The sequence below is a fragment of the Nanorana parkeri genome, unplaced genomic scaffold, assembly GCF_000935625.1.
Source record: "Nanorana parkeri isolate BGI_ZX_2015 unplaced genomic scaffold, ASM93562v1 scaffold1442, whole genome shotgun sequence".
NCBI lineage: Eukaryota > Metazoa > Chordata > Amphibia > Anura > Dicroglossidae > Nanorana > Nanorana parkeri.
In genome coordinates this window covers 36314-63753 of record NW_017307710.1, presented here as the reverse complement: position 1 = coordinate 63753, position 27440 = coordinate 36314, and the positions used below count along the sequence as shown (strand labels likewise).

Here is a 27440-nt window from a genome sequence, read left to right as displayed (position 1 = left end):
TTTGTTTACTCATGTCAATACTACAATGATTTCCAAAGCAAATGGTATTGTTACCAAACCTACAGCTGCACTAACATGCAGGCTTGGGCAAGAACACACAAGCTGAACAAAGATTACACAGCCGTTAATAATTATATTAATAGCAAAAAAACAACATCTATGAAGGAAGTGTCTAATGTTTTTAAGATAGGCTATACATGTAAGATCAGCTAAATATAAATAATCCAACCACTTACTCCTTGTGCTACATGATTCCAATTACTAGAAAATCTGTGTCATAATAAAGTGCTCTTTAACTTTGAAATGAAACTGGAAAAAATTTAGCATTCTATGATCGGTTCGACGTGACTGGTTCAGTCACGTCATCCAAAAACTGGGCTCTACAAATTGTTGATAAGGTGACAGAGGAAGTAAAAAGGGACCACAATAAATGCTTAATTCAATAGAAAAAAAATATATGATAAAAGCGTGAAAACATTCACTCACAAAAATCAGTTGTCAAAGTACTAAAAGATAGTTCTCTTAAAGCAGAACTCCAGGATTTGCAAAACTTAACCCTTGCAGTGGGGCTACCCCCACACTGCAAGCGTTAACTGCTGATTTTGGTCTAGGGGATAGATTACCCTCCCTGGCGGTCTGATTATTTTATTAATTTTTTTCCTTTTGTTTCTATTTTTTTTTCCGTTTTTTTACTTTCAAATCTCCCGCCGGTTCCACCCCACTGCGACGCAGACGCTCGCAAGGGACGGAACCCAGAAGACGGATGCCGGCATCGGCCGGAGGACACAGCGAGGATCGTGGACAAGGTAAGACGCTACAGCGTAATCCCGAGTGTGGCTAGGGGTTACCGCTTTTGGTACTGAAAATTAACCCCGAGCCACACTCGGGATTACCGCTAGGGAGGATAAAGAAGATATACTTAGCTGATCCTCAATCTCCTCTGGCTGAGTGTGCTGGGAAATGTTTGTCTTTGTTCTGTGTAAAGCCCTTCTATGTACACCTTGCTTCAAAGCTAGTTATGAATTGATGAGTGCATTTGCCATTCGTTGCAGTTGTTGGATTTGGCGTGAGGGCTTCAGTTGCCATTGTGATGTGTGGGGCTTCTGGTGTGTCCCTGTACCTTTAAGGAGGTTGGGCTACCGCCAGGCTAACCTGTACCCAATTCATCCTTTGCTATATATATACTGTATACTCCGAAATAGAGGCTCTCATAGATTAGTTAGGACCACACTACACTGGGAGGGACCTCGACGAGGCAGTGTGGCTTCCACATATTTCGCAAATGTTGTGCAACTAAAACCTCTGTTCTTAGCCCTAGAAGTTAGACCGTGTATTATTTTTTTTTTGCAGGCTGGCTGGCGAGTGTGCTGCGAAGATTTTGTCTTTGGCTACTAGACCGGTCCTGGGCTCCGGCGGTCTAAGAACCCATGACATCATTATGTCTAATGCTGGTCCATTCACTTACATTAGATATGAGGACACCAAGGGACATTTCACCGCCAGAGCGGAGGGGGGAAGAGAGGTGAGTGCTGACTGCAACAGAGCAGAGGAACAGGTAAGTATATTTGGTTTATTCCGGCCCCTAGACCAAAACGAGCAGTTAACCCTTGCAATGCAAGGGTAGCCCCACTGCAAGGGTTAATTGTTGCACATACTAGAATTTGCTTTAAATCAGGTCACATGACAGACTAGGAACACTGTACTGTATAGTAATTAGTAACGTGTGTAGTCACATGACAAAAGGGGGAGATCTTCTATTGTAGCACACTGTTTGACCCTTCTACCCCTACCGGGACAAAGTGAGGAAAAAGATGAGAAGAGTAAGGACATATACCTAAATAAAATGTGCACTGGCTACTGTGACTTAAAAGCAGCAACATATAGTAGGCACAATGTGTTCTAGACAGAATAATCCCTCTCGGAGGCCAGTACCATCCTATCACTCAAACAAATAGAACAGTTCTCACTTGGATAACATCAGTGTGTCTACTTATATATGAAAAAAACATCTTCTATGAGCAACTTTTTTTGAATTATTTTACTTTGATACTTAGTAGTAACCATATCATATTTTTTATACACCCCCGGGTTTGTTTTTTTAGTGTCATATGTATGCAGGGGTTTAAGAGATTTGTTTTTGTGTTGGTTGGGGTTTGTATGTTATTTATTTGGGATATGGTTACTATGCAAGTATCATAATACAAAAAAAGTTGCTTATGGAAGATGTTGTTTTCAGATATCAGTAGACACAGACGTTATCTAACTGAGAACTGTTCTTTTACTTTGCATACATTTGGTAGAGAACACAGTGTGTCTATGGATCTGACATTGATTAAGTAACATTTATGATATTAGTAATATATTCAGTTTATATCTGATCAGATCTCCCCACTAGTTCCCCCCACATAATAATGTTTACCATCCTATCACTCTGGAGAATGTTGTTCAACTACCAGCAGGCATAAATGTTGGATTAAAATGAAATTATAACGGGTATGTAGCAATTATGATTTCCTTTGCAGCTTTGAGCAATTTGATCATGACATTAGAAAAGTGACGGATTCTCTTTTTCTATAGTGAACCAAGCAGCACAGGAACTTTTACTTTCAATAAAGAATACAAGCGTGTGCTTGGCTTTTGTGTTGAATTCCGCACTGTGTGCCAACTCCAAAGTGGGCTTCAAAGCTATTAAGAGTATTTTAATGAGAGATGCTGGGCAGATGTAGGGAGGAGATGAACTAGAGACTTCAACAAAGATGTTCCAAGTCAGAATGGGCTGCTTGTGGCAGAACATCATAAGACAGATCCTTTAAACATTGTCATATTTCTGACCACATCCCAGCTAAATTGAAGATGGGATTTCCTCTCTCTATTCATACATACCAAAAGCAAACACTAGCCAGATGTTAGTTGCACACATTTAGTCAAGGAAAACAATATTTTTTCCCACATATAAAAAACACTAAATAATCTGTTCATCTGAAAGATTTTAAACATTTGACTGCAATTTCCTCACATATGCCCCATCTGCTCAACGATAAAACATCTAGCATAAACGAAAAGGCATTTCTTGATTTATAATGTCTTTAGGTTTTACAACCTTTTACAACATGTCAAGTCATAAAGTATCTGATCTCCCAATCCTGACAACTGCAAAAACCTTTGGGTTTTCTTTTATTTCAGGGACAGGAAACACTCTATATAATATGGCATGGTGAAGGCTGTGATATGACAAGCTAGAACACTTCTTTTATTCAACTTCTACAGCTCTGGATGCAAAGCAGTACTGATTACTAATCAATAAATCTGGTCATTTAGAGTTCACAAACTGACATCACCTTATCAATGCTCTAAGACAGGGTGAGAAGTTCATTTATCAAGATTTGAGTGACCTGGAGTAGAAATGATCCTTCAGAGTTAAAAGTTAATAGCTGACATTGTTAGGACATCTACATTTAGACACAGATGGATAACCCCTAGAGGATTTCATTAAAACTCTTACAGACAGTCCAAGCAAGAGTTTGCCTGAACATAGTACACACTGGAGTAATTACATCTTTCTTTTGGACTCTCCAAATGGAACTAATCAAGATATCCTTGCATCATTATGTAAAAACATATTAGGCAAATAATGTCCAGGATCGAGATTACAACATAACAGCAGTAATAAGAGCTGAATCGTTCATTACTACAGTTCTACATTTGTGAGTGATGTCACTACTGACCTTTGTCAACGTCATCAAAGTATATGTAAACCCTAAAAATGATTTTCGCTAACTGGTTTTATTTTGGTCTTGGTAGATATACCGTGGAAACCATGTTGTTCTATTTGTTCAGCAAGTACAAAAAATACCTGTTGATCCTTCCAGACATCCAGAGTTGAGTCTTTGTGCACTCTGGAGTGTTTTGTCCAGCAGTTTTTACTAACCCTGCCCTGTTGAGCTGAGGAGAGGTGGATGTTCAGAAGTCAAAGCACACTTTCTGTTCTATGGTAACACTCCTTCTCCATAGATACAGTCAGGGGAGTCCCCCGCATTTTCACCAAATTGGCAGCAAGGGGGGCTGTGCGTCAGTCAGAGCGCCCTGCTCCGCTCCTGGCAATCAGTGATGTCGTTGGTTGCCAGCAGCTGAATACAGGCAATAACTATAGCAAAACCTAAAACTAAGAACTAAAATGCTAAATTGCCGGACACTGATTCAATGGTTAATGCTTTCTTAGTCCCTGATCCAGAATAAGTATGCAGATCAGGAGTTCTGATTCCAATTGCTGCAGGCTTGTTCCAAGTCAGTAACTCAGAATGTAATAAAGCCAGACAGCCAGGCAAATTTTAAGTTGGTGAATTGCAATAAACGCTCCTGTATTTCTTTCATAACATGCTTTACCAAGGGTAGCCATAAACATTACCTGATCACTGGACACCAGCAAAAGATCTTATGCTGGAAAAACTTGCTCTAGCTAAAAATGCACATTTCTTGCAGGGTTGTAAGTTGATCTGAGATACATAAAAGACATCGCTCTCATAAAAGAGAAATCAAGTAAGTCTCAGGTAGAAAATTACAACCTGGCCAAGAGCTACAGTCATCCTATATACAGCATAATCATCACCTGATCCTGCTAAAACCAATGATATTTGGGAGATTATCCAGTGTCCATGGGTACTTTACCACGGCTTAAACTGCAAGTACAATAGTTTAATTTTCTTCAGAAACACCGCAGATTATGGGATATGTTAATAAAAAAATTATTCCAAGAAGCGAGTTACAATATTTACATGGTAACTGAATCAATGACCATTAACTGAGCTTTTACAGAATGCCATGGACTTGAATACAGGATAGCAAAGCAAATAAGAAAAACAAGGCAGTCGCTGGAATTTCAAAATAACGTCTCAGTAGAATGCAAACAATTTTGACTGTCATTTTACATGAATGCATTAGCTGAAGCTAAACAAATTCATGATGTTTGTTTTATAAAATATGCCAGGTGTACTCTCCCTAGCTTTAACAAACATTAGCTAGCAGGGAAAAAAGAAACAAACATTCAGTGTTGTGGCAATTTGTTGTTCGCTATACCTGTAGTTCTGACAAACTTACTGATTACAATCTTATCAGCCTTTTCACTGCCTCCATACCGGTTGTAAGCAATGCATTATGTGGCATTATCAGACCCATTCCAAAAAAATGCCATGCTCCAAATTCATGACTGGGCTGTGTTAAAATAGAACTAAAGCCAAAACTTTTTATTTTGAATAGAGTAAGAGAAGGTAATAACCCCGGTCCGTTTTTTTGTAAAATCTGTCTCCATTTGGGTAGATTTCCCTTCACTTCCTGTCCAATAGCCATAACAGGCGATTAAGAGGACATTCTTCCAAAGTGAGGGAATCCCTGGTGGTCAGGAGGGTCACCAGAACTAGCATCCCCATTGGAAGGTTTTCCATCTACTCCTGTTCTGGTGAGAACTCAAAATTTGGGATTTTCTTCCACTTTCAGTGATGATGGTGACCAGGACAAAAAGGGACATTGCAGTAAGCACCTGACAGATCTTTTAATCCCTCTATACTCTATCCAATACTAAAACAAAGTTTTGGCTTCAGTTGCAACTTTAGGTTTTCTTAGACGGTGACAAACACAAATTCCAACTGATGGAAGCATTGTTATGACAGAAGCTGATGTCCATGACCTGTTGGAAACGCTCTGTGATGGTTGAAAACGGTTCTCTTTTCTTTCGAGTTGCAGAGTCTTCTGTGCTAGGTTATGGAGGTCCAGAAACAGATTTGAGGATTGAGTTGTCTCACTGTTCACTGTTGTTATGATCTAAAAGGAAGGCTGTGCACCTAATTTTGCTTGCCATATCTGAAGTGTTAGAAGGCAGTAGCAAGAACCTCAGGCAGAGACGCAGTGTTCCCATATGATACACTTTCTGGAAGGCCGAGGAAGGGTTGCTTGTGATGCTGTTCATCAGTTTTCCCAGCAAGATGTCTCTTACGTAAATATGCCAGACCCTTCTCTGAAAAATCTTCCTTTCTGCTATGGAACCTTTATATGTATATATTTCTGTGAAAGACATTCAAAGTATTTTTTATGATCTAACTTGTGTTTAAAGCTGACTATACCTATGTAAATATGATCATTCATTCCTAAACATTTATGCTGTCAGGGGATTTTATTGTTTGCAGTGTGAGACAATCTCAATTTCTGCATGTGAAACTTAAAATTTACTGATGCTCTAAACATCTGGGATGTTGGACATGCATGTGTTTAGGTAAGCTTCTCAAATATGTTTAGTTCACAGGTATACAATTAAAGTATCAGTCAATTAACTACTCAAGAAACTACTTGTCAAAGGACTAAAGCAGGGGCCCAGTCTACTTGTCTCTCATGACATTCTACTTGTCCTGATACAAAAAATAATTTTAACCAAAACTGTATTTAAATAAGGTCTTAGAAGACAGACCTAAAAATACTTTAATACAATCAACAAACACAAGTAGATAGTGAGCTTACAACAGAACATAATCGTTATATAATCATTATATAATAATTTTATGACAGTCCTGGTGTGTGAGAGCATTGACAATTTAGGGACGCACCAATACCAATACTAGTATCAGTGCCGACACGGAGTATTTGGGCCAGTACTCTTACTCGCCCAAATGGTCCGATGCCTAGCTCGATACTTCCGGTATCAGGAAGCCAGGCAGCGAATCATGACATGCTGCCTGGCTTCCGGATTGGCCGGGAAGCCGGCTCCATGCTCCTTCATCACCTGTGACGAGGGAGCATGTAGCCGGCTTCCCAGCCAATCAGGAAGTCGGGCAGCGTTTCATGACACGACCCCCAGCTTTCTGATTGGCCAGAAAGCTGGCTCCCTGATCCCTCGTCACCTGTCTTCCTTAATGGGACTGCCAGTATATAAAAAATATCGGTACTCGATGCCGAAAAAACGGTATCGGTGCATCCCTACTACAATTGTCAGCAGTCCCTGTCCATTAAATTCATCAGTCTTGCATACACACCTGTACTTACCAGAGCCGCTGAGACTAGAGGCATAGGCAAGGAGGAAGGTGCAGGCAAGGAGGAAAATATGGGGTCCTCCGAGGGCAGCCCACTGAATCGCCACTCCAAACAGATTTAATGCAGCCTGAGCGCCAGTACAGACTCAAGCAGAGAGGAAGGAGGGGCTGAAGGGGTTAAATGTACAGGTCACATCCAGTGGGAGGATGGTGATGATGGGGGTAAATATGAAGACATGCACATCACTGCTTTGGACCGGAATCCTGATAGTAACAACAGTGTACTATGCCTGGAGAGCGTGCGGCATGGCTGCCTGCAGTCTCAAACAGGGGTGCACGTGTGTGATAATGCAGGAACATAAAGGCAGTGGTCACCCCATAACATGATGTTTCTGAACAAGAACTTTGACAGGATTCTTTAACAATAGCTGTGCATTTTTTTAAAGATTTTAAACAATTTTAAAATTACAGTATCATGTTAAAGCTTATATGAGATTTTAGTAATTGGGTTTAGATCTACTCTAAAGCTTTACTCCAGGCTCCCTCTACACCCCCTCATAAATCTAAATCGCTGACATAGAAGAGAAAAAAATCCTACATCGCTTCCAGCTCTGCGTTTTCACTCTGTGTGTAGCAGGTGTGGTCCTTCTTTGGCTGTCGATGTCACTGCCTGCATGGACATATCCTATTGGCTGTAAATTGGTGGGGTCAGGATGCAGAATAGGACTCTCAGCAGCGACGTCAGCAAAAGGGGACCATCAGTGACCAGCCAGTGTGGGTACATCTATATTGCTGGATTACCAGTCCTCCACACCCAAAAACGGTGCTGGAGAGGGGCACGGACAGCAGACATAGGTGCACAAATCATCCCTTAAGCAGACAAAAAATAAGTAAATAAAATATCTTGTTGGGTGAGAGGGGTCTGAGAGGAAGCTGTTGGATGGGGTACATTTTTGCTTAGAGATGTGCTTTAAAGCAAAGTTGTAGTCTTGGTTTATATTATTTACATATATAAAGCATACAATAACAGCAAGATAAAGTCTAAAAATGATCACAGACAAGCAGATAAGGCAAATGATTTGTGCAACAATCACACTTTGAGTATGCATAGAAGACTGCTTTCAAAGTCAGGAGTGCTCCCTAAGTTGGAAAATTTCATTAGCAAACTAATGTTCTTTGTTGATTCAGTGGAGCACCAAGCTACAATACCTACAGAGAATTAAAATAAAGACTGTCTAACATGCTCTGAACAGTGGATGTTATTGTCGGGTGAATTAGGGTTCTCCTGAGGGTGAGATCATTTGGAAATATCCCCAATGTTTGACCACATGGAGACTTATTACATTTTTCTTTCGCTTCCACAGCATAATGAGATCTATTGAAAACACAGAAACTAATTTAATGTACATGCAATATATTCCTTGTTTTACAGCTAGATGTTTTTAGCTGTAAAATATTTTCATGACCACTAGTAAAAAGCCAAGTCAGGCAATCCACCGCTATCTCAGGGCATACCCTGAAGGCAATAAAGCATTGAAATATGACTCAATAAAGAGTATACACAATGAGGTCCAGTAATAATTTTATTACTTCCATTAAAAATGTTAGGGTGTCCTAGGTCAAGATGCACTGACTACAACCCGAGACTGGGTAAATATACTTTCTTTTCTCTAATATTGTTAACTGTCACACTGTAAAATATAACAAGCTATATTTGCCAAGCCGTTCATATTAAGCAAATTAGGTCAAATGGAAAAAAAAAAAAAATCTATAAATCTTACGTCTAGCTACAACAGCTATTTTTTATTTTTATTTGCACAAGTTGTAATAACAATATGTAAGAGTTTCTATTTTTGTAGAATTAACTAAAATCTGGTCTCAATATCATCCAATATTCCCTCCTGTTGAGAAGGATGTTTATGTGGCTCCTCTGTAAAAGCCCCATGAATGGAGAATAGACAATTCAATTCACCACTTAAAGTGCATGTAAACCCTAACAATGAACTCATATTATTTCTTGGATTTAAATACATTTAAGAGGCAACATGAATACCACAGAATCACTGTTCTGGACAGATTATTTAATATTACAGTATCACTGGACTCAGCTTAATTGGAATTTGTTCACTGTTACCTTTTATTGTGTATACCTGCCAACTGGTTAAGCCATGGAGCTAAGAATGTTGAAGCAAGATTATGTTGGCTGCACACTAACTTGTTTACGATGAAAGATGACATTGAGCAGTTCTATTTCTAACTGTGACTCCTAGTATCATGGGACAATATCAATATGTCCTCTCCATTCTTGGATATTGTCAAAGGATGAATGCCAACACTAGCATCTATGATATGTACAATATGTCTGCCTCTGTATGTGTGTGCAATATATATATATATTTTATATGTATATAGAGGGGGAAATAGTGGGAGTAAGGGCTAGGTCTAGTAGAAAGGGAGACAGACTGGAAGTTGGTAATACAAGGACACAGGATGGACTGAACAACTTAACAGATGAAAAGCAAGCAGAAACTGATCATTAAAAGCTGGATACTCGACCTTAGCAGCACAGCCCTAGACACTAATCCTAAAGAAGAGACTTTGAATTGCAATGAAACATATTGTGTAGTATCTAACTTTATGATAAAATTATTTTGTAGTAAGATGATGCAGCCTCATGTTTTTGTGCAGCTCACAAATAATGGGCACCTCTGCTGTAAACTCCTCAAGGGTCTTTTTTTCTCAATCGTTTCTGCTGTAAACTCCCTGAGGGTCTTTTTCTCTCTTGAGAGCGACCTCCAGAAAAAGAGATCTTCATCTCCGGGGATATCCATAGGAACAGGGATATTCTCCACAGGTAAATCTTTAAAAGGTTATAGACCCTTGGTCTAGACCTGTGTTTTTTTTTTTTTACTGGGTGCATAAAGAAAGCACAAAGTGCACTGATCTCCCCCACAGACACGCCCCCTCCCTCATATGTCCCCCAATGGGAAAAGGACCTCGGGTCCCCCATTGATGAGGACACATGGCAACAAGCCTGGGAAAATACTAAATCCAGCTCGCGCTGTGCAAGCATGTTGGAAATTAACTACAAGGTCCTCATGCGTTGGTACATGGTACCGGCCAGAATGGCTATCTTTAACCCTGATTGCTCCCCTAACTGCTTCCGTGGCTGCCCAGAACCAGGCACCTTTTTCCACATATGGTGGAGCTGCCCTCATGCCTCGTCCTTCTGGGATGAGGTGTTTGACCTCCTATCGTCACTGTTCTCAGATCCCCTCACCAAAGACCCGGCTCTTGCATTGCTTAACTGTAGGCCGGAAGGTCTCCTTCGTAAACAATTTCATCTAGCCATGCATATTTGCACATCTGCAAAAAGGGAAATAGCTAAGAATTGGCTCACGAAGCCCCTCAGTATCCATAGTGTGACTGCTCATGTCAATTGGGTTATGTCACAGGAAAAGAGGACAGTTTTTTGTACCCTTGGCACTTACCCCAACCACTTGTGTATTTGTATAAATGTATGTGAAGACGTCTTCTATATTTGTAACTTAATAAAAAACTTTATTTGGAAAGAAAGCACAAAGCAGGTTCACCTCCAGTTCTACTTGTTCTTTATGAGTCAATCATAGGTAGCAGTAATAGAGCACAATAAAAAATCCAGAACAGTCCAAGTTGAAAGGGGAAATAAGGATACTTCTCCCCCAAAAATGCCTAGGTGGTATTTTCTTGCAAGGTCTTGTTCAAACCATGTCCATCGAGTTGCGTTTTTCTGCACACCATCACACAATAACAAGAACAGTGTGAACAGTTTTTTTTTCTATGTGCCCATAGCATTCATAAAAACACAGCTCAACGGACATGGTGTGAACAAGGCCGTAGAGTCATTGCACAAGTAAAACTGTTATGTAGGTAATGTAACAGTTTTCAGAACATTGCCCAACTTTAGGGATGTCCAGATACCAAGAATCGTACTTGGCACAAGTACAAGTACTGATATTGTTCCAGCTCCAAGACTAGACCAAATACAAACCAGACCAAGCACTGATACATGTTTGTTTAGGGTCATGTGACATTTTTTCTAAAACAATACAGATTAATGATTTCAGGTACAGTGGTGAAGCGCCAGAGCCAAGTCCCAGCTGCAACCCCTGCAACCCTGGTAGTTTGTGTGAAAATGCCAAGTATCGGAACTGGTATCTGAACATCCCTACCTAATCGTCTTTGGAATACTCCCACCTGTCACTTTTCAACAAAAAAGGGAAGGCACCCTGCTCTATTTCAAATAAGCTTTGTAGTGGAGAACGTGCCTACAGCATCCAATCAGATTCCTTGTTTGATTTTCTCAGAGAATATAAGGTGAAGCCTGGCTGGTCACTATGGACAAGTTCTCTATATGTATTCCTATTTTTCTTTGCTCTTTTTAAAAACAGGCCCACATTGCCTTACATACATTCCATTGAAATTTAAACATCTACTGGTAAATTCAAGCATTTTTTTTTTTGGATGGAAGCAATGACGATGAGTGGAAAGATTATAAGCTGGGTCCGAGACCGCTGCCTAAGCTGGAAAAACACGTTATGGTTAAGGCATGGAACTCATAAAACTTTCTGCTTTGCTATAACTTTCAAACCGACTCAACAGAATGACAAAGATGTGTGCCAGACTAAGTATGGAATGGCCCTCTCTGCCATTCCTCATCAAGGGAAAATGGGAACTGCATGGCAGATAGATTGTCCACTAGAGTGACAGGCTCATTATATATGTCCAGCAGAGCTACAACTCACAGTGTGAACTCTATTTGGTGCTGAACACAGACACGTTTCATAAACCAACACTGAAAGTTTAAGAGCTGCTATTAAATGCATCAGTGAAGTCCAATTGTATTAAATGCTGAAAGATAATCTTTTTAGTAAAAAAAAAAGTAATGGATATAATAGACTAGTGCAACCTCGCTAGTTGTATGTACAAAATATATTGAATTCATTTTTAATAAATAAATAGTTGGATTTTGCACCTTATATTTTCTGAGAATGCCAGCCAGAATTTCTCAGCCTTTAAAAGTATGCAAATTCTCAAGGCACCCCAGTTTACAATGTCATAGATTTTAAGGGGGATCCCAAGAATAACACACAAAAAAAGTGAGTTTCCCCCTTCACATCCAAGTGCCTCCTTCAAATGAAGACCCCCCCCCCTTGTCACATCAGTTGCCCCCATTATATCAGGAGTTTTTTTTTATTGATGTAGACAAGCCCCAGAACTACTTTTTCCAAGACCTTTCTCTACACAAAGCGTTTGGCAGGCTGTTGGAAGTCAAGGCAGCAACAATGTTTACCTGAAAAAGAAATCAACATGTGCATGCATAGCGGGATAGAGAGGGGCAGGGAAAGGTTGAGTTCTGTAGTCCAGCAGAGGCCGGGGCAGAGATAACACAGATTTGAATTCTGGGTTAAAGCAGAGGTCCTGTGTTACCAGCCCAAACAGGAAGTGGGGTTTTAAGCATATCAATGGGTATTTTTCTGTACTTGGTGTTTTTAAAGGGATAAAACATGGGCAAATATGAATGTATTGGAGACATGTATGTTTTTGTATTAAAAAATACTGTCCCTCACTATATCAGCATGATTTGAAATATGTTCAGAACCTGACAAGATGACTACACATTATTGTTATGAAAGGGAGTTTACATTTTTGCAGTGAGTTACAGAATTATTACTCAAACTATTTTATGCAAGCCAATTAGAATGTGCACTACCACCCAGTTTTTAGAACATAAAAGATATTAGCAGTATGATGCAGAGATGCACTACACAAATGAAACATCTGTTCATGTATTTCTGAGAAGCATCCAGGATACTGGATCAATATATAGGAAAACACTCCTCTTGTCTTCTGTGTATGAAGATTTAATTGCCTGATATAAATGCTAAGATGCTGAGTGGATTATTCCTCGAAACAGATGTTGCACAACTTCACTAGCTGGCCACATAGTTTCAACAAGAGATAATTAAATAACCAATTAAAGATGCTCTGTTTTAGTAACATCATGATGTTTCCACCCAAATTTAATATACAAACTAGAAACACAGAAAACAATTGTTTGGAGAAAGCTGCAAAATCTGTTTTTATTTCAGAGTTTAGAGTTACTAACATGTGAACTGTATTTCAGACGAGCATTACAGGAAGACTAAATATGTCTCTGATTAGTTCCTGCTGAGTGCTAGGGTCTGTCACTTGGCACCATTAACAGGCAGATGAATCAGTTCAGGCCTGCTGACAAGCCAACTGTAAGATCTGAGTGGGATGACATTTTAAAGGATCAGAACAGCAATACTTATTTGCTTATCTTGTGTCTTCCGGAAAGAGACAGGAGTGTTTCCACTACTGTAAGAATCAGAGCAGATGCAAATTCATTCAGCATTACCGTATGCAAGAGTGTTTTACAAATTAACATGACAATGCTCCAGTCCAAAGATGGTCAGCCTGCATAATACTGAAAGCCTGACCTGTGGCTTTTGTATTACACATTATTGTGGCAATTATCAAACCATGAAGGGTGTGGATTCTGTTTCTGAAACACATAAGTAAAGGCAAACTGGCCCTAAGCGTTCCCCAAAGCCAGCCTAAAACTCGGATAAGTGAGGAAGGAGCATCAACTTCTGACTTTCCACAGCATGGTTCACCAGGAGGAGAACATGCTTTACCTGATCAACTGCTGGGGCCGGAGCTACTACATTGCCGGCTGCAATCTTCAGGGTGCCAGTACTGTGTTGTGCTGCTTCCACTCTGCTCTGAAAACACAGAGGGTCGCTTGCTTGGCACAGTGACCCATCCAGAGAGAGCACCTAGTATGTTTATCAATGAATGCAAGGCATTCTCTGACTGCATGAGATGCAGTGCCCTCACAATTCCGGAAATTACTTTTGTCTGCCGACCAGTGAATTCATAATCAGTTGCAGTCACTGTTTAGGGATTTAGACAGTGGCAAGTGCCAGTTGGCAGAATACAACAGCCCGGCAGGGTAATTTCTACCATCCAGGCTCAAATTCCAGCTGTGGGTGACCCATCGGCACCACTCCTTTCGACAAAAGTACATTTTTTAATCAAACAGGAAATCCCATCCTGGGAAATCTCATCTGACACAATCTTGTTATTTTTTGTAGAAGTCAAAATTATAGTCACCCTCCTTGCAAGACAAATACTGTTTTGCATACAGTGGTTAGAGGTACCTGGAACTTAATAACAGTTTGATAGGTGAACAGTTTTTAGGGGAACCTATTTATGTTTGGACTATGCCATTCCATTTTTATGAATTCTAAACTTTATTTGATTTAAAGCTTTCCTTTTATCTAAAGTAAAATATATATATATATCATAGACAACCCCCCATCTCTGAAACAAGCTGGGATTACCGCTGGGCCTGCAAATTCCTTAACAATGAAATGACGTTCATGTCCAGATAGGAGAGTTCTATGTGCAGAACAAATCTTGCTAGTCATGTGCACTGGGCTTCTTTGTGCCAGACACATATTTAGAGGCATTGTTTGTGTGTTTAGCAAATACTAGCTAGAGCTATGCATACATTACAGTGCCAATTGTCGGAAGAATTTAACTGGAAACAAAACCACTATTGTAGTCTACATACTTTCTCTTATTATGAACAATACACAGTATTGCATAGCTTGGATAACATTACATGGTAAGTGGATTCTCTGATTTGCCTCTACCTCACCTGATCGTGGGATATAACTTTGATAGCAGGAAATTGGCCAAGCTGTATCAATCCCAGGGCATACAAAGAATTTTCAACATTAGGATAGCACCAGAGCAATGTTACTTCCAGCTTTGAGTTCTAATAGATCTAAGTTTTCCATCTTAGATATTTATGTATATGTCAACAAACGCAGTTTGATGTTATTGACAGACTTTACTAAAAAAGTAAAGAAATATAGAAACTGTCATAAATGTTTATAGAAATATTGGATCATCGAATATAAATCTGTCAGGTGAGTTTATTTAACACAACACAGCTAGTGAAAATATATCTTTCTTGAAGTTCTAATTATCATTATTATCATCATTGAACTGAAAGTGTTTTGTTCTTTTCTTTTTTGGCCATTTGCCAACTCCGATGGAGTGAGATTGATTGATTTTAGGGGCTGACTACTGTACAGGGTGATTTTTCCAACTTGTTGAAAGATCTTCTTGCCAGCAGGTCCACTTCTTAACTCACCTTTGCCATCATTATCAACAGCCTTAAAAGATACACTTTCGTTATGCTGTATCACAAACTTGCCCATTCGCGGGACAGAGCCTTATTGGTTCTAATATTCCTCCTGGCACCCACCTTGTGTATTTGGCTGCCCTCTTCACCAAATCCATACAGCTAAGAGTATACCTATTTTGTGAATAGACCTGAATTCAGGCTTTGCAGGCCATGTGTTCCCTGGTTTTGAAACAGCGCCCAACAGTACAAAACTTGACTTAATCTGGCGGCAGTGAATTAAATAAAACACAGACTAAAAAAATAAAATAAAAAAATTGGTGGTCTGATCAGGTCCGCCTATCAGTTTTCTAGGAGCCCAATGTTAGCCTATTGGCATCCAGATCGGGAGTACCCATTTTAGAGGTCCAGATAGTGACAGATAGGAAGTAATCTGGTGGAGAAAAAAACTTAACCGACGCGGATGTCACAAGTGTGACATTTGTTCTGTTCTGCTCCGATCAGTAAAGATTCCGTGCACGTTTTCCCTGCTGATCGGAATGCACAGCGCCCATCTCAAAGAGGCCTAACTGATTTTGGTTGTTGCCCAATATTGCACTGTATGGTGCCTATGCACAAGCTGTCCAATGACCCACAAGTACATGTTTGAATCTAGCTGTAAATCTAGCTGCTTGCATGTGAAGTCATTGCAAAACTCCATTTATTGTCCCCTGCACAAAAAGTTCTTGCACCTCCACCAACAACGTCACCACACATAAATCCTACTTTTATCATGTTATACTACTTCATTACCTATATATTTAAAATATATACACACATTACTCATACATTATATGCAGGGTTTAATCAAAGAGCATTAGTTATCACTTGCCCCTCCCTTTTAGATTGCTCTCAGGGGCAGGGCCCTCCTAACCATAGTCGTGATTTGTATTGAAAGTGTAATGTCCTCATATTGTAAAGCGCTGAGCAAATTGTTGGCGCTATATAAATCCTGAATAATAATAATAATTTGTTAGACACCCATTTAAAGTCCATTAACATAATTGAAGCGGACTGGCCAGATCAATGTGAAGATTCATTTTGCATCAAGTGTTTATGTGTTAAGATACATAATAGCTATAGTGTTTTTTCTCCACACATTATCAAGCTTTGAGCACTTCTAAAGAAAATTTGGAACTGCCACCTGTTCTCAGACTTAACATACTGCTTTGTATAGGGACAGGTAGGATCTAAGGCTTTTCGTGCCGCGCATTTTTACCGCGATTCGCTGTAAAAAGCCACACGGCAAACAAGCGTTTTCGAGGGCTATCCGGCTGTAGCCTAATGGATACGCGCGGCAAATACCCCCCAAAGAAGCTCCTGTACTTCTTTGGGCGTAGAGCGTTTTGCAGCGCATTCCTACGCGCTGTAAAACACCCAGGTGGGAACCAGGCCTAAAAGGTAATAAGTATACTTAACACAAATATACTATATGTGCAAAGTGCATGTGTGCTCTTAATCAAATACTAAACACGAGCACTTTTTTCAAGCTTCACAATTCAACAGGCACAATAATGTGCATAATCTTCTGTCGGATGTAGTCAAGTCAAATAAGACAAGCAAGCTTGATTAGAAAGTAACCCGTGTAATGTTCAGCCTTTTTCCTGAGGCAGACTGATGAGGACAATATGAAGCTCTGTCAGCAAGGCTCGGAATGACTGAATTTGCAGTGACAGAAGAACGGTTGATAGGAGTGTGAATTATGTCACAGTTGATTTGTCTGCCAAATCTAAAAAAAAAATACCTGGATCTCATAGCTAAACAGAACTGCTTATACTGCATTAACCCTTCTAGATGTAACAGATGGATGCTTCCAATAGTACAGTCTTCACAGTATAATTACAAGGAACATGAATGGGTCACTGTAGTGACATGTGTCCATGAAGTGCCACGGTTTACAAACAAAGCTTACTCTGGCAGAGGAAGGTTGTATGTCAGCCACTAGTGTGTGCCAAGACTTCTAGTGCTTGGGTTCATTTTGTTCTGGTATCTTTGTGAATGAGAAATGCATGAAAAAATAAAATAAAAGTCAGATCTCCCCGTAACTGCTTTCAGACATTGTCCAATATGGTAGACAAATAATTGATAACTTTTTTTTTTAAGAAAAGCACGGCAGTGTCCGAGATAACCATTATCTCTCTTATTACCCATAATTTAGACAACTGCCCATATATAGGAACCCTATGTCTGGTGGAGGTCACAGGCATACACATGGGCATTCTGCAAGTATACACATTTAGGTGACTTCCAGACTATCACATACCCAATCTTATCTTGGGGAACATAAATTCAGTCATCTAAGGGAATGTTCAGTCTAAAAACATACTCCTGACAATCTCAATCAATATCCAGTTCTTTTGAATTCTGCAGGATCAGGCAACAATTAAAGTCTGGCTACCGCAATACAAAAATCACAGCGCAATTACAAAGACACACGCATTAAACAGGGCAATTGATGAAACAATCACCGACTTATTGGCCCTGTTTGTGAACTGTACTCTGCATGTGCAGATTACACCAAAAGCCCATTCCAGTAATGCGGGGGACCTGTCGGTGTCCCTGAGCACTCTGTCAGAGCAAATCCTAGTAGATATTTACTTGGCACTCTCCGACGGTATTATTGATCGGTCTATGCTGAAACCATAGCCAACACTAATGGAACCTGTGCTATTAATAAATCTATAATACAGTTCAGAATTGCTATGCTATTGCTGTAATGCATATGCTACAATTACACTATACTGTAGGTAAACCATGTAAGGGTTTACCTAATAATTCAGTGTACATAATATTGTCGCAAGATCACAGCCCCAGTGGCTTAGGTGAAGCTAGGTGAGTACTCTTCGTATAGGTTGTAGAAGTAGAATTAGCCAGAAACCAACTCCCAGTAGAGAGGTCATCTTCCACCTAAGGGCACTAGCAAAAAACAGAGGCTTGCTGGGAGTGTGAAGGGGTTATATGGGCTCACAATTCTGCTTGCCAGTGTCTAATCACCTCAAGGTGACGGCAAATAACCCAGGGTATATAATTAAGGATTCTATGTGTCTGATACTGTACAATTAAGAAAATATATTACTGGAAAAAAGTAATGTTGAACGAGACACACATTTGGTAAGGCTGAATCACAGTGAATCAACTTGCTCAAATTTGTATTTGCAAATTTAAGATTGTGGGACTGGTTTCGTGAAACTGGATCAAACACCGAGCCCCTTTCATCAACCAATCAAGTTTCACCTCTTAAATGACACAAATCTTCACATTTGCTCTAGTTTTAGGCTAGGCTCACACTGTTGCTTTGCATCAATATGCATGATGTGCTGCGGTGCCACCGGTTCTTAAGGTGGGGAAATTTTAAAAAATACCCTTGCAGTGGGGGTTTCACTGCAGGTTAAATGCTCATTTTGCCTGTAGTACCAGTAAATAACACATTTAGTTGCCCTAAACCTTGCTCCAGCAGGCTCCTCCTTTTATGCAACCTGTCTCCCGCAGCCTCTTCCGTGCTCCAGCTGGCAGTCGCAGCTATGATGTCATCATGTACAGAGTAGTTATTTTCATATGACCAATTCAGCATTATTGGCACCCCAACTCATCTTACCAAAGCACCTGCATTGCAGCACACAACGCACAGTAATGCACTATCATGCATTGTGGCGTGCTGCTTTTTAGAAAATAGTGTATGCACTTTTTGGTGTGAATGGTCAAATGAATGCGAACACTCAGCCTCCAGTCAATGCATGCGAACACTCAGAATAACATGTCGTAACACGCATACGTTATTGAGTATCAACAGTGTGAATCCAGGCTAAATAAAAACACATTTTGTATTACAGTCTTCAATACACAAATCACAGCAATCAGTTGGCTCTCACTTCAATACTTTGAGACACTGGCAGAGATAGTACTTCTTCTGGGATTTTCTTTTCCCACTAAAGGAGAAAAAAGTTACTTTTTACTGCAGCCAAGGACATTATGTAACTCTATATTTTATATTGAATTGATATTAAAAATATATATGATATAAAATATAATATTATACATTATATGTTATATTGAATTGAAAACAAACAACTATTTCCTAGTATGACTGTGAGTCAATTTTTAATTTGCAAAATATCGAAATAAAATGAAGAAAAAATAAAAATTACGAAGATAAATGCAGCCATTTTACATTTGCATCTGTGTCATATCCTGCACTGAATTCAATTTAATGTGTAATTGAGTACAGAGGTTGAACTGCTAAGAATATCTTGCTACAGAAACAGCAGACCTTACTGAAACAGCTTGCATTGGGTGGCTCTGCTGGACAAACCTAAATAATTCAGGAGGATGGTAGTACATTATTTACAACCACCCAGTTTTACTTTCATATCTAAAAAATCGTTTGTCATTTAAACATAATTAAAACTAAAGAGTATTGCATAAATGTAAAACATTTAACACAAGAATTTGCAAAATAAACATGATACAGATCAAGTGCAACTATTACATGCGAGACAGCTGGCTACACTTAAAGTTCATTCTATTCACTTTTCAGTCTATTTTTAAGGAGAACTATGAGGTGAGTGCTTTTCACTCACCTCATAGTTCTAGCCGACCTGTGACAATGAAACTGTCACAGGTCGGCTTAGTAGATCAGGAGGTGAGCGAACATATACCGGCGTTCGCTCACCTCTCGAACCTGTCACTCTGACTGACTGTCACCGCTGACTGGCGGAACGGACGGGTGAGGGTACAGCTGGCTCTGCCTCTAGATAGGCAGAGCCAGCTGTCAGTCACGCAGCTGGGCGAATCCAGACATAAATGTCGGGATCCGCTTCAACTGCGGCGTCTTAGTATACCGCGAGCAGCAGCTTGCGGTATGCTGCGGCATCTCAGTATACCGCGAGCTACAGCTTGCGGTATACTGAGCCTAGGGTGATGGGAGGACGCTAGTTTGTGTCCTCCCGTTACCCTAAGGAGAACTATGGGGAAAAGCCTTAACCCCATAGTTCTCCTTTAATTACGATGCCTCACCAACCAATGCAGGAAAAAGTTTTTCCAAGTGTACTGATGAGCCTAGGCTTGGTGTGAACCAAGTTCAGTGAAGCCTGCTAAAAACTGTGAATGCCACCCCTTCCTCCTGGCTAAAAACTGTGAATGCCACCCCTTCCTCCCGCTAAAAACTGTGAATGTCACCCCTTCCTCCTGGCTAAAAACTGTGAATGCCACCCCTTCCTCCTGGCTAAAAACTGTGAATGCCACCCCTTTCTCCTGGCTAAAAACTGTGAATGCCACCCCTTCCTCCTGGCTAAAAACTGTGAATGCCACCCCTTCCTCCCGCTAAAAACTGTGAAAAACTGTGAAGCGGAGAGGCTCATTGCCCACCCCGCTATACGTCACAAAAAGAGCAGGGTATGCCACTGACACAACTGCTGCCACCGATTAGGTAGAGAGGAGGAAGTGGCGGTCACAGTTTTGAGTGTGCTTGGGCGAACTCAGGGGAACTGTATTCACACCATGCCCAGGCTCATCTCTATTTAAGTGCTAAAACTGGATATGTTCAAGGATTAGGGTCAAAAACTACTGATAACACATGTTCAGGGGCTGAATGGCAAACCAGTACTCGACAGTAACAATTACATATGGAATGCTTTGGAAATGCATAAACATTAAATTTTGTGCATATTCACCTTAGAGTGACAAAAAAAAAAAAGGAATTTAAATACTTAACATTCCCAATGCCCATGTCATTCAACGGCGCAGTCCCTCGAAATCTACTAACATATTGACACTTCCAGGAGTGTCAAATCTCCTGTGTTGGCCACTGCACTCAGTATCTTTCCACCAACCACTACTCATGAAAAAAAAAGAAAAAGACTGCCAGTGGAGGCTTCCTGTAACTGCCACGGGAATACCTTAGATGTTTGAGGAGCTACAACAAGAGCATGTTTATGCAGTGGCAACAAAGAAGCCGTCTGGTACAAAAGATAACCTGGAAGTGCAGATTTCTTTCGTATATGGATCTACTGTAGAGATTTTATCTTTGTATTCCAAGAAAAGTAATTTCAGGGCCAGAGGAAATAAAAAAAAAAAAAGGAACTAAAAAAGAACAATACTGTACTGATTGTCAGTTGGATAATTCCTGGACTAGACACTGCCCCACGCTGGCACTGTATGCTTCTGTCCCTTTGGCCTGGGGCAACTTCCTAAACACCATAACTTCTGAAAAAAGAAAGCAATATCTGCTTACACAATTAGTTACAATGACATATTCTTGCAGTTCCACCAAGTGTGCTGGAAGCGGGCCCTAAAGTTTTCATCACACAAAATGTATTTTAAGTGTTACACATATTTAAAAGCCAGAGTACCACATCATGTATTAAATGCTTAGAAAAGTAATGTTTACACAGTAAACACTAGCATTTTACCTACAAAATAGCTGAAACCACATATTTTCATTAAAATCTTGGACTGAAAAATATTTCTAAGTAGCCTAGTTATTAAAATGTAATGATATCGGTGGTATGTTAAAAGCAAGCTGATGGATGCATTCATTTTATTTATTAAATTGCAAGTATAAATTACCAACAAATTGTGTGGTTCTATGAAGAACATAAAGCTATTCATATCAGTGTATAAAAGGAGCTAAGAGTAGCTATAGGCATTAAATTACAGACCCAATCTAGCTGCTTTCCAGTAGATTTGGCAACAAGTCTCATGTCTATGGCCAGCATAGCGTACCATACATCCTCTGCTCACTAATCTTGGTGGAAGTAGGGTTTAGCTGTGTTCGGTAATTTTTGCCCATCAGCATTGTCCGTCTTCCCAATCCGCCCAAGACAAGCAGCAGCTAAAAAGTTCCCTACAACCTGCATGCTGGGCACCAGATCAACACAACTGCAAGGGCTTCTGAAACGCCAGTTGCATGCCAGCACCAGCAGAGTTAAAAAGGCAGCCAGGGTGCAGCCTAAGTACTTGAACTATTAACATAAGTGTACTTTATTGGTGTATCACTCAGCTATAGAGCCTCAAATCATCTCTGAATTCTTGCTGACACTGTCCTTCCTTCTGGAGGGTGGCTACTTTTGTTCCCCATGGTCCCTGTGTGTGTTGTAAAGTAGTCACCACTCCAAGCTCACGCCTGTGATGGACTACAATCTCATTACAAATTAGTAAACTAAACATGAGATTATAGTCCATCAGGGGGTGAGCTTGGAGCGGTGGCTACTTTACAACACACATCAGGGGACCATGGGGAACAAAAAGTAGCCACTCTCCAGAAGGAACGACAGTGTCAGCATGAATATTTAATTTCATTTATTCCAAAGCTGCTCAGCCTTGTTGGCCATCACCAGTGCAGTGCATGGCAACAATGGCTTTCATGGAGTAAGGGCTTGGTGAGTAACATCAATATATTATCTGACCAGTTTTGGTTAGGCGAGCCAAAAAGGAACCAAAAATCCCTCCATTGAACCAATGCAAAGCACAATAGAGCCTTCCTAAAAGAGAAGGTATCTAAATGTCTTCCTGCCTTGATAGAAAATGTACATGGGACTGTATAAATAACACTATAGCCTTATCCAGTAAACCAACGTGAGACTGTAAAAAGTGCAGAAATCCATGGCAACCAACCAAACTGCACTTTAGTGAACTAAATGCAAGAATTGCTGTGAACATTGCCATATTCAGCCTTATTTATTGAAGTGTGCTAAATAGACGGTTTTCCATTCTATCAATCTGTTGTTGTTGTTGTCAGAGACAGTTAAAGAAGAAGAACTCTCTCCCCCTCACCGGCTAAGGACTGGTGAGTCATCACATCTAATACACTGTATTAGATGCAAGGTCGCCGAGGGACATTCCATCACCGGAGCAGAGAGGAAGAGTGGAGAGCGTTCTCTGCTGCAGGATCAAGGCTTCGGTGAGTATATGCTATTATTTATCACAGGTATTTATATAGCGCCAACAATTTATGCAGCGCTATTATGCATTGTACATTCACATCACAGTCCCTGCCCTCAAGGAGCTAAGAATATATCTTCTTTATTTGGTCCTCTAGAGAAAAACAAGCAGCGAGGTGTAGCCCCATTGCAAGGGTTCATTTTTACTCTGCCTGGAATTCTTTCCAATATTACTGTTCCTGTAAGCTTCTCTTGACTGCCTAGGCTCAATAGTTGTAGGCCAAGTAGATCCATAAACCGTTAACTTAAAATACAACTATGGGGTAACCTTTTTTCCCCACAGTCCTCTTTAGGGTCATGGGAGGACATATACTAACCTCCTTCTGTGACGCAAAGCTCAGTATACAGCGGGCTATTGCCCACTATATACTGAGAGCGCCGCAGCCAGGACGGATCCCAACAATACTGTCTAGATCCACCCAGCTGCGTGAGTGACAGTTTGCTCTGCCTATTTAGAGGCAGAGCAAGCTGTGCCCGCCCCCTCCCGTTCCTCTACTCAACGCTGGAGGATCGGAGCGGGGAGGGGGGAATCCCTGTGGGGAGCGGTGACTGATAGTCACCACTCTCTGCAGGGAGATGATCGGGAAGTGAGTGAGCGATGTTATGTGTTCACTCACTTCCCGATCAATAGAGCCGACGTGTGACAGTTTCATTGTCGCGCGTCGGCTCTTACTATGAGGATGAGTGAAAATCACTCACCCCATAGTTGTCCTTTAAATATCCAGCAGTTAGCTGATAAACGTCTCCTAAAAATATTTTTAGGAGCAATATCCATCTCTGGTTAATGTACCAATCACAGTGTATAACAACACATTATAATACAAGAATTGTAGCAGCAATGTCATTGCTATGGTAACACTAGAGCCTACCAATAGTGGCTTTGGTGGCTCAAAGCTGCTCAACGTTTCCTTGGAAATCTTTGCATCAGTCTGACACATGACAGAGAAAACAAAAAACAAAACAAGACCATTACCATTTTTGTGAAAGAGGTAATTATGTAAAGTTCACACATTTTCCCATGTGTTGCAAAATCTGATTGCATTTTTGTTGTTGGTCATCCCCACACTACCTAATTATAGCCAATGGTGCATGAAATGGTGACACCACCAGTGAAAACTGGACAGGTTACGTTTAGCTCTCTTGCTTAAAAAAAAATCCCAGACGCTTATAAATGCATGTGCTACTTGATATAAAGTATCGCTGTAAACCAAGAACACGGGTATGACTGCTAAGAATAGAATTTTTGTTACATCAAAATGATTTAATAGGTCAAAACTTTTCATGACATGTTGTTTTCTTGTGATGCAGCCAAATATAAAGATTATCTCAAAATGCACTCAACATGCCCCTCGGCTCCAGTCATCGCTTGAGGCATGTGAGAAGCTGATTGCAAATCACTTGCTTTGGACAAGATGCTTTCACCTGACACCGACTGGCTTGTCCCTGCTTTGCATCCACTCTGGATCCCGGGAGATACAAGCTAGAGTGTCGTGCAGGGCTCTGTTTGAAGAGCTGTAGGGATCCAAAGGTCACATAAACCGTTTCAAGGCCTCACACAGAGAAATGTGACATTTTCAATAAACAGATCAGAGTGAAAGCATGATCAGGGAAGATGAAATCACACAAAGATTGTGTGCAAAATGCAGCGTAGCAATTAATCAGGAGTTCACCTTTCATCAGTTTAGAACAGTCAGAGTAACAAAAGATGCTTAGCCATTAGTTTCTATGGGTGGCTGCACTTTGCACATTTCTCTTTCCCTTATCAAATGAAGACATTGGATCTGGGATTCTTTACAAGGACAAACTGCCTATGTATAGCCCATTGGGTCCTCATAACCCTTCACCAGACTGTCAAAATCATCATCATCATCACCACCAGTCTTATCAGGTACCAATATGGCTTTAGAAGATGTCAGTGGCTTAGTTTACTTTACATATGAATAGTTAAAAACATCATCAACAGCTAAAGCTCAATTGTAAGGCCCCTTTCAGACGTATGATCCGATCAGGTTCTCCCTTCAAAAGGATCTGACCAGAAGCCCGATGTTAGATCAAGTGGATCTGACCGGAAGCCCGACGTTAGATCAGGTGGATCTGACCGGAAGCCCGACGTTAGATCAGGTGGATCTGACCGGAAGCCCGACGTTAGATCAGGTGGATCTGACCGGAAGACCAATGTTAGTCTTTGGGCAGCCAGATTTGAACAGACATGCGCCCGTTTACCCCTGACTCTATCAACATCAAGAAAACAAAACACAGTTCCATTTTGGTGGAAATGATTGTGATGGATCGGGGGCAATCTGATATAAAGGGACACAAGTCTGCTTACGTGTGACTCCCCATAGACCAACATGGGTCCAGTAAGTTCAGTTATTTCCTCCATACAACCAATGGGTATCCATTGCCATACAACCAAGAGATATCCATTGCCATACAACCAATGGGTATGTATTGCCTGCCATGCACATAAGACTGCAATTGGAAGATCTGACCACCATATGACTATGAAATAAACATTCCTATTCAATGATGAGACAGTCATGTCTTTGGCTAGATCAAGATCAATAAGCTAGGAAAACTATTCCAACCAAATCAGTTCTTCCCACAAGATGTGTCTGTGGATATCACAGACTGCCCATTGGCATGTCCTGTTCTAACTGTAGCCTTGTCTATGGGTGGCCAAACCCATAGCGATCTGTGATTGATTTAAATACAAGTGATTGCATACAAGCCATCTACCATCAATTCAAATATCAATGATGAAGCACACACGGTATTGTTCCGTAATTTGCAATCAACTGAAAAGATTGGAATTACCGTCGATCTGTTATAAATGCGAATGGTCTATTAAAAAAATCCACTTAATTGATCAATATTATGATCAGTTCTCCTACACGCATAGGACGTCTGTTTGACTGAACAGAAACGATCAATGAAATTCCATTACGGCTGATCAAAATCGCTTGAGAGCTCACGATTGCAACAAGCCACCCATCATCAATTAAAATGTTTAACAATGCAACACGTGGGAGGGAGATTCACCAATGGCAACCAATCGGCTTATATCTTTAATTTTGAAAGCTTGCCTGAATTAGAGAAGCTGATTGGTTACTACGGGCAACTGCTCCAGTTTTGATCAATTCCCCCCATGATATTCTTTTGCATTTGCGTTGGCCTGAAAATCAGTCACATATGCAAACGATCTAATAAAGCAAACGTTTGGGATCACGATCAGTTCTACGACACGCATGCACGAACGAATGATCCGTGAAATTTGGATGAAAATGAAATTGCTCGAGAGCTTTCTAATGGAATGGAGGTTGTTTGGTGTATGATTGTTCTTCAATTCAATCAGTTTAGTGGCATTGAAGCTAGGACTAAATGATCATATGTATAGGAGTGTCACCATCTTTAGGTCTATGGGCAGTCCCATACAATACAATGGTGATCAGGTCATAGAACTTACCACTCTGCCGGAGAACCTCTCGATGGCCCTCTTGACTTTGCCATAGGTTCCTTTGCCCAGGGTCTCCAGCAGCTCATACCTGTGCTTCAGGTTGTGCTTGTGGTTATGCCTCTTGACCCCCTGCTGCTTCAGGACCAGCTCAGGGGTATTGCCCCCCGATTCTTCCTCAGAGGGGGAGGAAAGGTTCATCTGCTCCACCATGCCGGCAGCCCCCTTGTCTAGCCCCACATGGAGGCAGCTGTCATCATCGTTCGCCTCCAGCTTCCCCGCAGCCTCCTCATCCATGTCTCCACGGATCTCAATGTGTCACTTATTAGCTCCGATGGCAGCAGCTACGCATTTGGCCCGTGTATGATCCCATCAGCAGACCCCCATAGTGCACAAGGCTCAGCTATGCGATCTTATCAGCCGGCTCCCAGTCCAAGACACAAAAACAAATGCTTACTTGCAGAGCAGAGGCAGGGAACGGCGCTCCGTTGCTCGCAGCAGCTGTCTCCATTGAGTCTTTATATGTGGCGCTGCCTGGGGTGTAGCGCTGCTGATGTGCTGAGCAGAGATGTACAGTGCATGCTTCCAGGAGGATGATTCACCTTCTCTGATGCCATTATCATCATCCCCGGCGTTCCTTCCTTTATCCCCCGAGTAGCAGTAGTATGCAGGCTCATGTGAGAGGCCCTTTTCATTGCCGTGTTGTGTGCTGGTGTGGGGAGAAGCCCATGTGGGTGGAGCGCGGCCTCCTCCCTCCCTCACATTCCAGTCAGAGT

At 40.9% G+C, this 27440-nt stretch overlaps 1 protein-coding gene across 1 annotated transcript in view; it reads right to left on the bottom strand.

Annotated features, from left to right (window-relative positions):
* Positions 1-27077, bottom strand: part of NUAK1 (NUAK family kinase 1) — an 88581-nt gene extending 61504 nt beyond the window's left edge. The window contains exon 1 of the mRNA XM_018570016.1: positions 26677-27077. Within this exon, the coding sequence (XP_018425518.1) occupies positions 26677-26961 (285 nt within the window). The 5' untranslated portion in view covers positions 26962-27077. The remainder of the gene's footprint in view (positions 1-26676) is intronic.
* Positions 27078-27440: the final 363 nt, after the last annotated feature.